The sequence below is a fragment of the Plectropomus leopardus genome, chromosome 13 (genome assembly GCF_008729295.1).
Source record: "Plectropomus leopardus isolate mb chromosome 13, YSFRI_Pleo_2.0, whole genome shotgun sequence".
Taxonomy (NCBI): domain Eukaryota; kingdom Metazoa; phylum Chordata; class Actinopteri; order Perciformes; family Serranidae; genus Plectropomus; species Plectropomus leopardus.
In genome coordinates this window covers 18,590,583-18,607,136 of record NC_056475.1, presented here as the reverse complement: position 1 = coordinate 18,607,136, position 16,554 = coordinate 18,590,583, and the positions used below count along the sequence as shown (strand labels likewise).

General features: G+C 39.9%; 1 protein-coding gene and 1 non-coding gene across 2 annotated transcripts; one reads left to right on the top strand and one right to left on the bottom strand.

Annotated features, from left to right (window-relative positions):
* Positions 1–1,620: 1,620 nt before the first annotated feature.
* trnae-uuc lies at positions 1,621–1,692 on the top strand. Its single transcript has one exon. It is a non-coding gene; the product is annotated as a tRNA-Glu (tRNA).
* An 885-nt stretch (positions 1,693–2,577) lies between these two features.
* Positions 2,578–16,280, bottom strand: uspl1 (ubiquitin specific peptidase like 1). The gene is made up of 9 exons (XM_042498981.1): positions 16,138–16,280; positions 14,407–14,552; positions 13,892–14,014; positions 12,816–13,785; positions 11,401–11,511; positions 8,758–8,887; positions 6,796–6,921; positions 5,925–6,085; positions 2,578–4,927 (listed from the first exon to the last, which is right to left on the bottom strand). The coding sequence occupies exons 2-9, from the start codon at positions 14,530–14,532 to the stop codon at positions 3,123–3,125; spliced, it is 3,552 nt and encodes a 1,183-aa protein (XP_042354915.1). The 5' UTR covers positions 14,533–14,552; positions 16,138–16,280; the 3' UTR covers positions 2,578–3,122.
* Between the last annotated feature and the right edge of the window lie 274 nt (positions 16,281–16,554).

Here is a 16,554-nt window from a genome sequence, read left to right as displayed (position 1 = left end):
AGTATAAGAAACAAGTGTCACACACACTGGCTCCATATGCATTTCTCTTTTATATAGATGACATTTGGGCCCACAGGCCTTCTTCAAGACCATTAATCTAGTTGACAACAGTCAATCAACAATTGTCAATCTTAAGAAGGCCCGAGGGCCGAAATGTCATCTAAATAAAAGAGAAATGAATATGGAGCCAGAGTGGGCAACATTTGTTTGCTATTCCTGAGATGATGTTCAAAGTCAGCTAACTGTAACTTAAATGTAAATTATCCTAAAATAAAAATCTTTCATTTTTTCTTAAGAGATTAATAACATGACAAATATTGTTTAGAGAAGCAATAAATTAATATTTTTGCTATGATAGTTATTTCTTAGTAGTTTAACCTTGGGGTCCCTAGTCAGTAGGCCTTGTATGTTAAATTTGGATGAGGGTTAATGTTTCTAATCATTATTTCTCATAAGTATTTTATGTAATATGGATGTAAATTCTTGATCTTTAAAGTAGGCTGTCTAACATAAAATGCAGCACTCTAGTAAAACACAAGTGCCTCAACATTGTGCTTAAGGACAGTACTTGAGTGAGTGTTTCCCTCAGCCACCTGTGATAAAAGGTTTTGAGTGTTTGAGTACAGTATAGTATGTACAAGCTGTCTCAATGACTTGGCCACCAACAGTCAAACAGCACCTGCATGTGCTGTTTAATGGTAATGCAGCTGCTTTTATTCACAGTGATTATAGTCTTACTGTAATTTCTCAATAATTCAATCCAACAGATGTTGCATAGAAACCTGTACAATATTCTCTTTTCTCCTTTTGATGGAATGAATCATAAAAAAGCCACTAACTCCTCCTCTGACTACAGTGTTATGATCACTTATTAAGATGATAAATTGAGTGTTGTCAAGGTGATACATTTTCTAAAGATATTAAAAAATGATACATTAAATTGCCCAACAATTGATAGCATAAATCAAAGCCCTTTAATCTATGAAGGGAAATAAAGGGAAGAGAACGTTAAATGAATGAAAGAGAAGAGAAAGAGAAGAGAAGGTAAAATGAATATGAAATAATTTTAAATCTAAAAATATTATAATTTTAAATAAATACTCCCGTTTTTTAAAACTATTCTTTTTAGGTAATTTTCTTTTTACTTGTTTTCTTGTCTTTTTACTAATTTCTTGCAATTTAGTGATTTTATTATTAATTATTAATTATTCAAATAAATTAATCTGATTTGCTCAGCTTCCAAAGCCTCAAATAGAAAACTGACTGTCATTCCAGGTTTCAAAGGGAAAATTAACTCGATTAATGTATTAATTGATTATCCTAAAACACTATAAAACTCTATTATAATTACTCTGGCATAGGCTAATTACAGCATACAAATGAGGAGATACACTATGGTGTCGACGTAGCAAACTGAGGCGCTGGTTTTGAAAAAATGGTATTGGTACAGTATGTGAGCAAACTAGCAACAGTGTCAACATTATGATCAAAGAGGAACTAACGAAACGTGATAGTACAGACTACATAGCACGCAATCTTGAAAAACAAACTGAGGCCTTACCAGCGTATCTCTCGTTTCTCTCGATTTAAAAACATTGATGGAAAAATTTTACACGTAAGTCCCATATGGTCTAGCGGTTAGGATTCCTGGTTTTCACCCAGGCGGCCCGGGTTCGACTCCCGGTATGGGAACTACCGTTTTGTTAATGATCCTGTTCAGAATCATTGTCTTATATTTACGTTTATGTATGTATGCGGGTTTGACAATACATACCAGTGGTGATCTTCACACAAGCTGCTGGATAGCTTGTTAACTCGAGTGTACACTGCTTAACTGATCCATTTCAGCAGCATTGATTGATTCATTGGTATCAGCTGATATAAAATTTAACTGGTAATTGCAGAGTGTTTGAATATATATATATATATATATATATTGAAGACAATGATAATCTGGATTTAATGGAGGTTGTTTTTTAAGGTTGTTTGTCTGAGTCCATGTATGTTTCCATGGAACATTAGAAAATTACACACAACACTATATTAGTGTAAAAATCATTATTTGTGGGTCCTAAATGAGAGGTGCATTGGAATTCCAACAATGAAAAGGTAGATCTTTATTCCTTTTTTCTTATAGGTTGTAACACCACATTATTAGATTTGCGGGATTCATCTATCTACAAAGTTGTATTGCATTTTCACTTCCATTTTAACCATATGTTTTTTTTTTTTTTATTTCAAGGGTCTGATACTCTATTGTCTGAAATTTTCAACTATGATTCGTAATATCTTTCTCAGGTAACCACTGATATCAACACATTAGAGGTCAAAATGTATGTCTCTCTAAACAATGCATATTTGATGTCTAATTGAATGCATCCTAAATGGTGTTGAGTTCTGTTAACCGTTTTATTTCTACTTTTACGAGATTATTCATCTTTTAGTTACAGTATATGTCTTAATCAATGAAACTTTTAATGCTTATCAGTACATAGACTTTTAGGAATTTGTAATTGTATAAAACTTTGACTCATAAGTAACTATGTATTTTAGTGACTTCAAACAACTAACATTAAAAAAAGCACAAAATATTAATATTTTATTTCCCTATGAGAGCTGAAACAAAACCGCACACACGATTTCTTAAATTTCCTAATAATAATGACATGTTGTACAACAACCATTAGTCACCTAAAGTATTTATTAAGTGACACTTTAAAAAATTATTTCATGAAAATCTTCAAGTAATTTTTCAAAATAAAAAAAACGAGCAAACAAACAGCTTTGGCTGTAAACATGATTGCCTCATACCGCCCAGTTACATACAATATCTACAAGACAAAGTGCCAAACTTACAAATATCAATCCATGGTTCACCATACAGTCTCCAACAATGAACAAGCATCGAAATTTCATTAACCCATCAAAATTAACAGCAACACAAATACAAAGAGACTTAACTACTGTAAACCTGAAAAAAAAACTACATCTACTACTACATCTCCACTGCTTCGGACTGACATGTCTGGGTGACAGATGAGGTTTAGGCTTCATTTTGTGTAATTTCCAGAGTCCGGTTATCTGTGCTTGAAGCTTGCAGACAACACCCATCGCCCCACAGCTCAAATAAAGAGTTCAAGCGCACTGAGCGCTTCCGTCTCCATCTCAGTCGGTCTCTGAGCCACAGCCTGCGAGAGGTACTCATCCAGGAAGTTCTCAGTGTGGGGCTCGTTCATCTGCGACACCGCACCGCCTGCACCGACTCCACAGTCCAGCTGCTCGGCTCCATCTTGCCCGTTGGCGAGCAACTCCAGGAAGTCGGTGCTGTCCGGTGAAAGGTTGCTGGCTGTCGTTGCTGGAGAGAGCAGATCCGAGAGGAGGTCGCTGCACACGGAGCCGTCGTAGGTGCTGGAGGAGACCGTGTTGGGAGAGCACAGGGCGGTACTGTCCGGCTGGAGACCGGCTCCCCCCTGATGACCCAACTTTTCGTTCAGCTTGGCGAGCTTCTTCTTCTTTGCCTTCAGTTTCCTCATCAGCTTGTACCTGAGAGCTTCTGTGTCGCTGAGACCCGGGGGAACCTTCGAGGAGTGGCTGCTGTGTTTCTTTGAGGAGGATATTTCAGGGAGCCGCTTTGCTCCAGGCGCAGGAAGCAGTGTAGCAGACGCCGCTGTAGTGTTCATGAGGGATTTCTGCCGGTGAGATGTTGTAGGTTGAATCAGCTTTGATTTGCCATTAAGAGGTGCAGGAGATGAGAGCGGAGTCGTGGCGTTCCAGCTCTTTGTACCGAATCCACCGTACATTTCTGCAGCTTTTAGCGGGAGACCCTCGCTCTCCTCTGTCCTGAGCTGTGGTTTCGGGAAGAGTCCTCCGGGGGTCTGCTGTCTTCTCACTGGTATGGGCGTAGAGTGAGCAGGAGGAATGGGCTTTGCTCGTGTGGCCGAGGTAGGTGTGTGGGTGGGGGAGAGCTTACCAATCGACTTGTGACATTGGTTTAGTGGGTGTTTGCTGAGCAGGAAGGACCAGCTCGATTTCTGATTCGGCATTGTGGGACTTTTCTGAACCGAGGACAGGGGTGAGGCATCTGTCGAAGAGACAGGGGATGCTCGCTGTGTGGTTTCAACAGGCGGTATGTTATTCTCACGAGCATCAGCAGTTGCAGGTTCACGACCGACTGCTCTGGAGGACTCCGAAGACGCAAGTGGTGAAATCTGTGCAGCTGCTTTCTTTCTACCTGTTTGTCTGCTGGCTGTTTTATCTCTGCTAACTCCTCTTCCTCTCCCTCGTCCTCTCCCGCCACCAGGCACAAACGTGGGATCGCTGGATGAGCCGTCCCCAGAATCAGATGAAGAGGAGGTGGAGGGGAGCTCAACATCACGGTTGCACGACTCTTCACTAACCTTTACAGCGGAGGAGCTATCTGGTGCGGAGTTAAGTATTTCATTCCCGCTGGGAACACTAACGTCCGCCGTTTGTTGGTTTTCATTTAAAGGCTGCATTTCTGAACCAGGATTTAACTCCACCAGCGTGAGTGTGATGATGTCATCATGGGAAAGGCCCTCGAAGGCGCTGAGCAGTGTTGTGGAGCCGATCGATGTATCAACACCGGCTGTTACAGTTGTGTCTATGTTGCCCTCAGAAGCTGAGAGTGCGCTGACGATGTCAGTGTCGTCGTGGGACACGAGGAGAGAATGATCCGGAGTGCGAGCCAACAGTTCATCTGCTGTTAAGTCTTTGCCATCCACACTGGTGTTCATCTCATTTTTGGATGGGGGAGATTCAGGAAATGTGCTGGAGGGAGAACAGGCACGAGGCTCTTTATCCTCCTCCGCCTCCCAGAAGACGATGTGCATCTCCTGAGCAGGGACCGGGAGCTTCTGATGGGTCTTGCAGTCTGGATGTTTCAAATCGTCATATTCGAGCCATGACCCTGAAATGTACAAGAATACATGGTTAGAGCGCGCACATGCACACACACACACACACACACACACACACACACACAAGCAACCAAAATTATCAATAAATGACAATGAAACCATCCCTGATTGGCTGGAGTGTTCTGCAGTTTAACATTGCATGAATTGTTCAGCAGAATGAGAAAGAGAAAATATCAACCTTCATGTGACTCAACTATGAGCTAAAGGGTTGTTACACAACAAGTGTAAAGTATCTTACAAATTAATACGGAGAAGCACAAAAAAAAAAGAACAACGTTTTGATTCAGTTCAGTGATTCATGTTAAAAATACTGAAACAAATTAAATCCTCTTAGAATGGCAGTGATTCATTAAATATATTTTAAAACTGTTCTCTGGCATGTAAACCAGGCTGTCCAGTTAATGAATTTACTTACATTTTAATAGTAACGATATCATTTACAGATAAATGGTAATAAAACACACGTACTCACACACCCACAGGCCACTTCAAATGTGGTTAAATACCACAGCTGTGCCATGACTTTGGCCTTTTCAAAGATAATGATGTTCAGTGTTGAGAGGTAAGAGAGGTATCAATATAACTATTTATTATTAAGGAAGTAGTTTGCAGTGATGTCAAACAGAGAGGTGTTACGGATATTTAATCCACCTATTACATACACGAGGGGCAGAATATATGAAGCACCTTCTCAATATAATGCACTCAATACATCACATTAGATTGTAGAAGAGTAGCTAATGAATTGGCCAGTAAGTAAGGCTGGATATTACACCAGACCAGTACCAATACCCCAAAGGACACAGATACCAGGTGTGTACTTCATTTAATACCCTTCATGTATACAAAGGCATTCAGATGCATGCATCTGGCGCGCTAAACTGCAGCAAATACACTGTGTTTGAATTCTGCGCACCACAGAGTGTATGATATTGAATTAGTGAGACAGATATTTAGATATAGATACTCTAAATACAAAATACTTACCATCCAAATTACGAATCCAGGTGACAAAGTGCTTGAGTTGATGGTTGTACTGTATGACAGTGGTGACTGAGTAGCGTTTCCTTTTGAAGGTGAAGGTGTAGACTGTGACATCGTTGTGAGGAAGCCCCTCTACAAAGTGCAGCTCAAACACTGGAGGAACACTGAACAGAACAAAGCAGAAATCGGGTTAAACTGATGGAAAAGTAAAGGTCTACGAAGGACTTAATACGTTGTTCTTACTCCTGCTAATACACAGAAATGTTGTTATTACAACATATGCGCTTTTATATGATGGTTAGTTTGAATATTTTAATGTGGACAATGAAATTCCCAGTGCTGAGTTCTAATTAACTGGTTTATTTCATTCACCCGGGAAATTATTTACAGTTGCTTTAAGCAGGTATAAGAAGAAAATTAAAAGTGAATTAGTCATAGTTGGGGAGGCACACAGTTTCTGTCCTGCAGAGAAGTTTTTGTTCTTCTGATAACCTGCAGATTCCTGGGGGACTTTGAAATGAAGGTTTTTTTTTTTTTTTTATGATCATAAAATTTATCATATCAACTTGCCCCTTGTGTTTCAAGAATTACAGGATAATCATTTCTTGGCAGTACATGTAATTACCTTGCAAATGATCTACTTTGAAGCAAATTTGAATTAAAATTACACTACATAATCATTGTTTGTTTACAACACACACACACACACACACACACACACACACACACACACCCCCCATACGCAGCTCCAACAACAAGTTAATGCATCTTAATCAAACAGTTACTTCCAAAAGGGCCAGTGTTTGCAAAGCCTTTGTTATTTAACAACATTTTTAAACTAAAGAGGTAGATGCATTAACAGTTTAACTCTTACCTCTCCAGCGTCATGGTCCTCTTCTGATTCTGCTTGCAGCACACATTGCACGGAGCCAAGTGGACTGCATCAAGTGGACTCCAATCAGGTAAAATGTTTGTGAACGAGGGGAGCGTTTTCGTAACCCTGAAAAGCACAGCATGAAATACGGTTAGAGATTTATAGTTTCATAAAAGACGAGTGTGATTCAGAGAACATTTATTTTCCTGACAATGTGGTGTTTACGTGGCCACACTAAAGTCAGATGTCGTATAAGCTATAGCAACATAAAATGACCACCAGTCAAACTTGTATCGTCTATTGGTTTAGTTGCACTTAATACAGCTGTCCCGATTAGCGTTTAATCATTTTGCTGGGGTCAAGACTTCCTCATTACCAGAATGTTTAGAAAGACTAACATCGAACCTCCATAACCATCTGTCTCAGCCATCCAGCAGATTAGTATTGAAACATTTAGCCCCTTAATCAATTAGTCAACTGATCTTTACAGTTTGATCATTATTTAATTCACTTTGGGCTCTGGGAAACTGTGACAGGCATTTTACTCACTACTCACAAATAAAGTGAAAATAACCGACAAAATACTCATTAAAAAAATTATCTATTAGTGTCACCCCTATACTTGATTCTCCAAAAAATTGGAGTTCTCCCAAACACAACAGAGATTAAGAGTTCATAGCAATTACAGGAGCATATGAGTGATAGCATAATTATGTATCATATTACCAAAATCTGACCATGCACTGTTGGACAGGTTTCAACTGACTTTCTTTGCACATGTTTTTTTGTCCATCAAACCTTTGGCTAATAACCAAAACTAAGAGATTTAAGCGAGCACTCGAGATCAATCCACTAGTCACGTCACTTGTCAATATATGTGCCAATGTTCTCTGACACTGAGGACAAAAAAAGCAATTTCTTACAAGAATTGTAAGAAATGTTTACCAACTAAAAAAAAAAACAGGCAGGCAAAACATGAAGCCATTACGGACGCGCCAAAAACTGCAGTTCATCGAGAAAGTAGATCCCCATAGATTCCCATGTGAAAATGCCCAACTTTACAGCAGAAATAAACATGTTTACAGCCTGGTACAAAAAACGGTTTTAGTCTCTATAGGTAATTTCAACAATCATAACAACTGTCGGGGGGTGAATTTTTTTATTTGTTTACATTTTATCAAGGATTACATTTACACATATTAAAGGGTGGGACCGCTTGAGTGACAGGCTGTCTGTGAGGTATTGGTCCAATCTACACCTCAGTCCTCCAAAGCTACAACCTCTTGTCCAAATATGGTCACTTCTGGCTCCAAGAAACCAAGATGGCAACAGCCAAAATGCCACACTCATTGCTTCCAAACGAAAAGTCCACAAACCAATGGTTGACTTCAGGGTGGCTACAACCATTATGTATACAGTCTAGTTTAGTGAATACTCACATATCTTATGTGCCTCACATCTCAGTGTGAAAGGCTTGCTTAACCCACTTCAGATCAGCTTTTCAACATTTCCTTTTTCCTCTCCAGACGTGACAGCGTGTTAATTTCCACTAGAAGCATGGTGCATTTAAATCAGCAACACAATAAAGGTATTTTGCGAAACACCGGACATGTCTTGAGACAAAAATAGCTAAAACAATGAATTCAAAACTTTTCTAAAAACATTATGTTAATTCCAAACCATTTCCAGGCCTTGAATTATTTTTCACTATCTTTTCCGGGAATTTCATGACCATAGAAACCCTGCATTAATCTATACTTTTCCCTTTCCAAAACAAGCCTGAGGCAGAGTGGGCCCTATTCCAATTGCTATATTGAGCCATGTATTTGTTCCCGGCATAATCACTTTCAACAAAATTACTTTCTGTGCGCTCTCAATCTCTGAGGCAAGTTTCAAAAGGACAAAACACTCCAGTGAATATAGTAAAATCTATAGTATTTTATGAAAGATTTCGTCATCTACCTTTCTTTCGTGGTGGTTTTGCATCCGCTGCACTTGAACTCCCAGTGAAAGGTTGACTGGAAAAGAGGCTCTGCCCAAGAGTCCATCTTTAGCAGGAGCGGCATGGCAAAAACGGGAGTTTCCATCCGACCTGAAAAGCACAAACATACAGCAGTTTAGAGCATCATCACAGGCAACGTCGCTGACAGAGGCTGTGGTTACACTCTCCACTTCCAGGTAATTTTAAAGAACTTAATCTGCGGGTGAGTTACGGGCTACATTTTAGAGACCACATGTGGCCACACGCCTAAAAATGAATAGTGTCTCTTCTGTTTGTAACTAAACTGCTTCTGCATCGTTCGCACCCCCCTCACTGTCTCAGCCCATCCTTTTGTGTTTTCAGTTTGCAAGTGACAGCCAGTGAGTAAGTTTTCCCACTTTCATATAAGGCCGAGCAAAATCCAAGGTTTGCCTGTCTGAACCTGTCACTTTCTGTTATCAGGCGGTAATGGCTGCTTTGAAATTTCAAGATTAACTCTTGCCTTGGATTCTAAACAGGGACAAGTGCCAAATATCTAAAGCAAAATACATCCAAGGTGGAAAACAAATGAAAACACTGAAGGTAATTAAGCAATTTAGCGGTTTGAAAATCTTACAAGGAGCCTTTCACGATGTGCCAAAGCTATGCCATTACATTTTGCAGAATCAACTTGCCAAAACAAGGCTGACTCCTTTATATACTTCTTTTTGTCACTGCAATCTGTTTGGCAAAAAAGTGGCATTAGGCAATATGACATCTAATATTCATGAACAGAAGGCTTGAGGGGCCCTGGGAGCCCTGTGTTGTTGAGTTTGAAAAACATTCGCTCAGACATCTCTCCCTTGCTCACAGTAGCTTGGCATAATTTGCATATTGTTGATCTAAGACTGGTTTCCTATCAGTGCTCCAGAAACACAGTCCAAAGAAATATATTATTTCTATATATTTATTAACTTTTTTCCTTCTATCAACTTCTCTACAGCTGTGTGGGACCATCTGTTCTTGCCTCTTACACTTATTAATGAAATTGAATCCAAAAATTAGCCTCAGCTGACCTCTGGTGTAATTTAAAATTTTAACCGTATGTTGTTTCATTAGTGTGTTCTAATGGGAGAGATCTGTCGAGTGTGAAATTATGGATCTAGATATACTTTGCACACTGTTCATACCAAATTGAACGCAAGACGGGAAAGAAAAGAACACTGCAGCAGCGCTCATCAACTTAAATTTCTTCTCTTTACTTTCTCGCCACATGTACTTTTTGATACAAGTGTGAATAAACCTGGAGTATGATACATATCCATTCAGAATACAATTTCTAAATCGATTTTTGAGCGGGAATTTCACATCTTGCCCACAGATTTGGTCACAGCCCTTTTTGGCTGCTACTGGCCTGCAGTGATGCACAGGTCAACCCACAGCTGGCAGGTGTGCGGTTTGGGTGAAGCTTGTTAAAAAGGATTGCGGGTCATAGAGTGGCAAAGCAACCTTATGAGTAAATATCAATACAACTTACAGAAACATTGTGCAATAATGCTAATTATGCTGTCTTAGCAAGTGCCTCCCTGTCCACACTGAATCAATTAAATATGCACCTCTTTAACGACATGTAAACAAACCACTGTAACAGCCAGCTGCCCGCTCATGTAACAAACCACGCAGGTTTATCACCTGCGTGTTTGAGATCATACTTAGCCTCTTAACGGATAGGCGAGTAATACTTAAAACAGAAAACACTTGATTATATTGTCATATTTACTGGAAACTACATGCATCAGCCTACAGACAACAGCAAGCAGGGTTGTTTTTGTTTCCAGTTTGCGGGTCAGGTTTGGGCTTTGATTAACGCATACCTTTACGGCTTGGGCGAGGCAGACAGGCTGTCGTAATGCTCCAGGTTGGTGTAGGTTTTAAACATCCTGACCCGTGCATCACTACTGGCCTGGTAAGAACGTGCAAACCGCAGGGTTGCATATTGGTGAATGTAAAGACCTGCACCAATGGTTTAAAAGTCCAGAACAGCATCTTGGTACTGTGCATCAACTGCGACAAAGACGTTCACTGTGAACAGGGTTTTCCATACATTAACTTGTGGTAGCCCCCCCACAATATCAACATGATGGCTGCATATTGATTTTCTTTTTCTTATTTATTTTTTTACCATTTAAAATGGTTTAAATCTTATTTCATTGTAGACTTGTGAGCTGCACATTGTCTTGCTCAGCCCCTCTCCGCCTTGCTCTTTCTCTTTCTGTTCATCAGATGACAAGGGAGACAAGAATAAGCCAGTGTAGCCAGCTGCCCTTCTACGTCATTTCCCGCTGCTAACAGACTACTTTGTTGGAAGGAGAGCAGGTGGCAGTGCTGCAGAAGGACCTTCAGTTAGCAGCTGCAGCAACTATAATTCATCCAGCGAAGTCTAGCCTGTGTGACAGCATCAACAGAAAGTTTGCTGATCTTATAGGGAGTCAGGCGGTCTGGGATCAGACCCCCAACTTTGGGGTATGAACTGACTGAATTTGAAGGTGCTCTCAGCCAACTGAAAGTCCACCTTCCCCTCAGCAACCAACACACACAGAATGTAGTTTTATGGGAAAACACTGGTTAAGAGTGACTGAGCTTACCCAGTTTGCAGTGCAGCTTAGACTGAAGTAGTTTGAAGATCGACATCCTGAGACTGTGTAGATCTGCATTGGCCTTTTGCAGCACATGATTTGGCACCCTCACAACGCCATCTAGAACACATGTACAAGGATTGGGATGTATTATAAAAACATATAAAAATAATTACCAAAAAAACTGAACCTTTATGGTCACCAGGATTTGCACATTTTCCCTGATGGCAGCACTATATTTACAGTCGGATGGCAGTTTATTTGTGTAAAGTCCAAACTATTTTCATTTCATGCAAACATTTCAGGGTCAGTTCACCCAAATTACACACACAAAATCTCAATTAACCCTTGCGGTATGTAGCAATGCAAGCTTTTTCTGGTTAATGTGCCCAAATTGTGAGTCTCCAGCATCCCAACACAATAGAGGAAAGTCCTAACATTGCCATATTTCATGTTCAATGTTTTGTTTCAGCACAAATACCTCTATTATTTTGAAGTAGCACAAGTAATCTCAGAGATCTCACTTATCACCCGGGCAACTCCACCAAAACAATCTGCATGACGATATGCCACAATCAGGGCTCGAAATACAACATATGTATATGCACAACAGTGCATAAAATTTGAGCTGTGCACATAATTCTCAGCTCTACATGTACCAGTGCACGTAACTTGGTACAGAAAACATACTGTAACAACAATCCCACTGTGCATGAAACACCAGATTCCCGCAATTGACACTTTTCACACACTCACAACACCATCCTTTGTCTCACAAAGTGGAAAAAAAAAATCTATAACTGATAGAAACCTTACAAGCAAAAAAAGACATTGACAGCACACAGACAAGACAGATGAGCACAGCACAACAGCAGCCCTGTAAATCACTGCGGTCAAGCCCGGCCGCTGCACTGCGGTGAAGTTAGATTGAAGTCGGATATTTAAAGTAAGGTAAGATAAGGTCAACTTATTGGTTTCATTTAAGAGATAATTACTCCAGAACCAGCGGCATCTTTTTATTCAGCGGCATCTTTTTACCAAATGTTGGTAGAAGGAGGATGGTTAGTTCGCCTCCCTGTCCTTAGTTTAACTGCTGGGGGGTTATTTTGGGATCATCGGTGTACTTCAGTTTTAAATTTGAGATGCACCAGTCCAACACTGCCTCAAACAGCTGGATCAGGTATCGTGACAATAGGGCCAATGCATTCAATTTAATTGTTTAATCCTGAAATTTTAACTCGGTTCTTTAAGTGACATTAGTAATTTCAGATGAGTGCATTTTTTTTTTTACAAACAGGAGCAAAGAGGAAACTCAATATTATTCTTTTGATTTTAGATGAAATACTATGAAATAAAAATACCACACACACTGTTATAATTATATTACACTCAAAAGTATACTGTTGATTATCTGTTTAACTTACCTTTGCCAGTCCGCTGATGAACTTGGATGGCGGCACAAATGTCTTCATATTTCCTAAGCAGCTGCCAGACAGATAACCGCTGCGTCTCATCTTTGGGGTGACACCTTTTCAAGCTCTTACAGTTTACCAGAGCAACAAGCAGTGAGTCCAGCCAACACAGGTTGTCGCTGTTCCTCCAGAAAAGCTGATTGGGAACAGATACAAGCTCCTCTGACTCCATTATCGAGGTAGAGGACAAATTCTCAGTTTGTGACTTAATGCCTCTCACGTCCTTACACGCAGTGATGTCTGCAGTCAGTGATTTGTGTTCCGTCCTTGCTGTCTGCTCGTGGTGCTGAGGCGATGGAGTATTGACTATGGTTGAGTAAATGTCCTGATTTTTGAAAAAGGACTGACTGGAGTCCAGACTGCAGCATCTGTTCGGCACCTCAGGAGGACTGTTCACCTGCCTCAAGTCGTCCTCTGCCTCTGATGTAACAGGAGCACCACTGTGAGGAGAGAGCACAGACCCATCCTCATCAGCGGTCAACAAGGCTCCTAACGAGCTCTGCAGCGGTCCAGCTGGTGTCGAACATGCAGGAGCAGAACTGCCATCTGCATGAGCATCATTGACTACTTCCTTGTCCAGAACATCATCCTCGACTTGTTGTGACTCCCGTCCTGTTGTCTCTGCAACTGGAGAATCCCTGCATCCATTTACCTTTCCATCTTCCGTCTTGGGTGCCTCATGTTGGCCATTACTGACACAGTTTACAGCACTGTGCTCTGCTTGGCTTATAGATGTGTCAGTACTACTTTGTGGCCCAAGACTGTAAAGTTCACTTGACCGCAGGCGTTTGTGTACGGGTCTAATCAAGTCTTCCTTTTCCAGTGCCAAGGCATGTTTTCTTTTCTTCCCAATAGTGGGCTCCACAGGATCCAAGCTAGCCAAAACATCCTCCAAGGAGCGGCTGACAAGAGGGAAAAGGCACTGTTTGGGAATGGATACAGAAAGTTAACATGGCAGCAAGCAGAAAAGACATAAGTCAGCTGTATGTGTGAGTGTGTGTGTGTGTGTGTTTGAGTGTTGGACTTACCTGTGGGTTTGTGCAGAGGGTGATTGACTCCTGGAGGTTGATGCGGTAAGAACGCAGAGCATAGGTCAAACCCTTCGAAGTACACCAGGGACAATGCTCCAGTAAAGCGGCTCTTTCCTGAACCTTTAAAAAAAGGGGAAAAAAACCCATTAAAATCACAGAAAAGTTGCATTAAAAAAGACCACAGACCTCCAAAACAAGAATGAGTTGTTTCACTATTTCATATCTAAACTGAAGTTATCAAACATTTTTTAAAGAACTTGTAAAACTGAACAAAACTCCATGTTCATTACAATTTTGCCTGCATATATTTTCATCAGAAGAATGCATTTTGTTCCTACATAAAGAACTGGCATCAAGCCAACCCAAAACTTTCGCCTTTTACAACCAAAGATTTCCATTTGTGTTTTCGTTTGTTTAATTTGGATTGGTACTGCCAAGTCACAGTATTTTTCAATTACAATTCAGCTTTGCGCAAGTGACATTTGTTAGAGGAAAACATGAGTTCTACTGACTTTTCCCAAATACCCCACCAGTGGCGAGGCCAAAGCCCCCAAACCAGTGTCTTCACCAGTCATTGGCAACCCGCTGCTGTTCTTCTGGTCCATAGCTGTCTGGTGCCATTCAAAAAATATTACCATGTCGCTGCAACTTGGCTCACCTGAGGAGAACAATATAGCACCACAGGAATCATGTTACTCAGTGCTTTCAAGTTATGAAGGTACACTGAAATGCACTAAATTCTGGTGCAGAATTATAAGCTTATACATAGACTACAAGACTTTGCCAACCAAGACTTTTGTGTATTGTTCAGATGGTGATAACTGCTACTATAATATCTCTAGGTATGTTGAAGTCCACTGGTGTAATGTAACATGGTAGTACTACTTGGAACTTTACTTGAGTTTTTACACTTCTGTCAACTTTCACTTTTACTCCACTACATTTCTTCAAAAAAATGTATCCTTATACTCCAAAAAAATTTCCATAATCATCTTAGTCACTAGTCATCTTAGCCCACTGGAGGGACTGACAAACAAAGGAATGGGAGGGAAGGAAAAACTGGATTTTGTTCTTTAAATCCTTTAAGTTGTGAAAAAAAGGTCTTGCTATTCTGTCACTTCATTTCATAATTCTCAGAATTTTTTTCTATTACCAGCATGTACTTGAACTTTTACTTTCAATACTTAGGTACATTTCATGCTTATAATACTGAGGTTCAGTAAATATGAGATACTTTAAGACTTTTAGTCAAGTAATATTGTAATTGGTGACTTTAATTTCTACCAAGGTTATTTGTTGGTAAGATAACTGTACTTTTACTAAAGTATGGATTTCATGTACTTAATCCACCAATTTTGAGGAAATATTGTCCATCAATCAGCAAAGGTTTATTGGAAATATTGGGTTTATAGGATTGTGCATCCATGTAGTAAAGTACCTTAGTCTCTCAGGTATTCAAATCGCCAAATCTGTATACGTTTATTTTAAAAAATCTTTTAATTTCTTTGTGTAATACTTGATAGTCCTGTTTATTTTGACACACTATCTAATTCATACTGTCCATCCACATTCTGTAGGTTTTGTATAAATATATATAATTTTAGGAGTTTAAGAGTATTTGTGTTCTTGTACATCAACAGGCTGTTATAACAATAATAATAATTAATTTTATTACTTATATCAACAATGTTAAAAGAAATAAACCAGAAAACAAGGTGTTTCCCTTTCCAAAACTAGCCTTTAGACTTCTATTGTGTGCATTAAACTAGTCTAAAGGCACATGTGGGACCACCGGGTCACCCACGCTGGAGCACAGGAGTAAATGCATTTAACTATTTAAACAGCACAAAAACTTTAAAATATCATAATATTTTATGTTAGAATGAGCAGTCTACATAAAGGATCATAAGAGAAAAACACAAAGCTGATAACATAAGTAACGACATATCTCAAATACATACACTCAACTTAACTGCATATAGGAGCAAAGTTTAATGTAATTTTCGAAAATGCTTACCGCCTATCACCCATCATAATGCACTGTGGTGTAATTTGATTTATAATTAAACCAGTAAACCTATTGTTGAGATAAACTCTAGAAAAAAGCCGACACGAACTAACTAAACCATCATCCTTTGCACGGGCGGCTAGCATGCTACTAACACATTAGCCTAAGGCCGGGCGTTCATTTCAGCTGCCACACGGACTTATTTTCTGTTTTCCTGAATAAAACGCATACTTACCGACACCAAATTTAAATCATATTTGATATTACGATGCCGATCGGTGAAATCCATCCACACAAAGCTGGATTTAGTAATCCCTGCCAGCTGAGTGAGTCCATGTGCAACCCTTCGCCAGTTCGTGTCAAAAACGTTGTTGTTCCGCTCGCCGGCGGTTGTGCAGCGGCCTTTGTGTTCCCCCCCGTGACGCTCAAAGGTTCCGCTGGTCCTCACCTCGCAGCAGCATGTGCTTAATTGTTCATGCTGCTACTGTTACTATTAAAATCCATAGGTACTACTTCCTGTCGGCAAAGCCCATGAAACTGTTACTACTCAGTGCGTGTACATAAACACGGACGTAATAAAAGATATGCTGCATTTACTCACATTATTAATTATAATAAGCATTATTGCTTAACAGTAATAGGCCAAAGTAAT

Coding starts and splice junctions, on each gene's coding strand:
- uspl1 (XM_042498981.1), bottom strand. CDS start 14,532: ATGGTAATATTTTTTGAATGGCACCAGACAGCTATGGACCAGAAGAAC. Junction 14,015..14,406: donor TGGTGGGGTATTTGGGAAAA/GTCAGTAGAACT, acceptor CTTTTTTTAAAG/GTTCAGGAAAGAGCCGCTTT. Junction 11,512..12,815: donor TCATCAGCGGACTGGCAAAG/GTAAGTTAAACA, acceptor CATGTGTTCTAG/ATGGCGTTGTGAGGGTGCCA.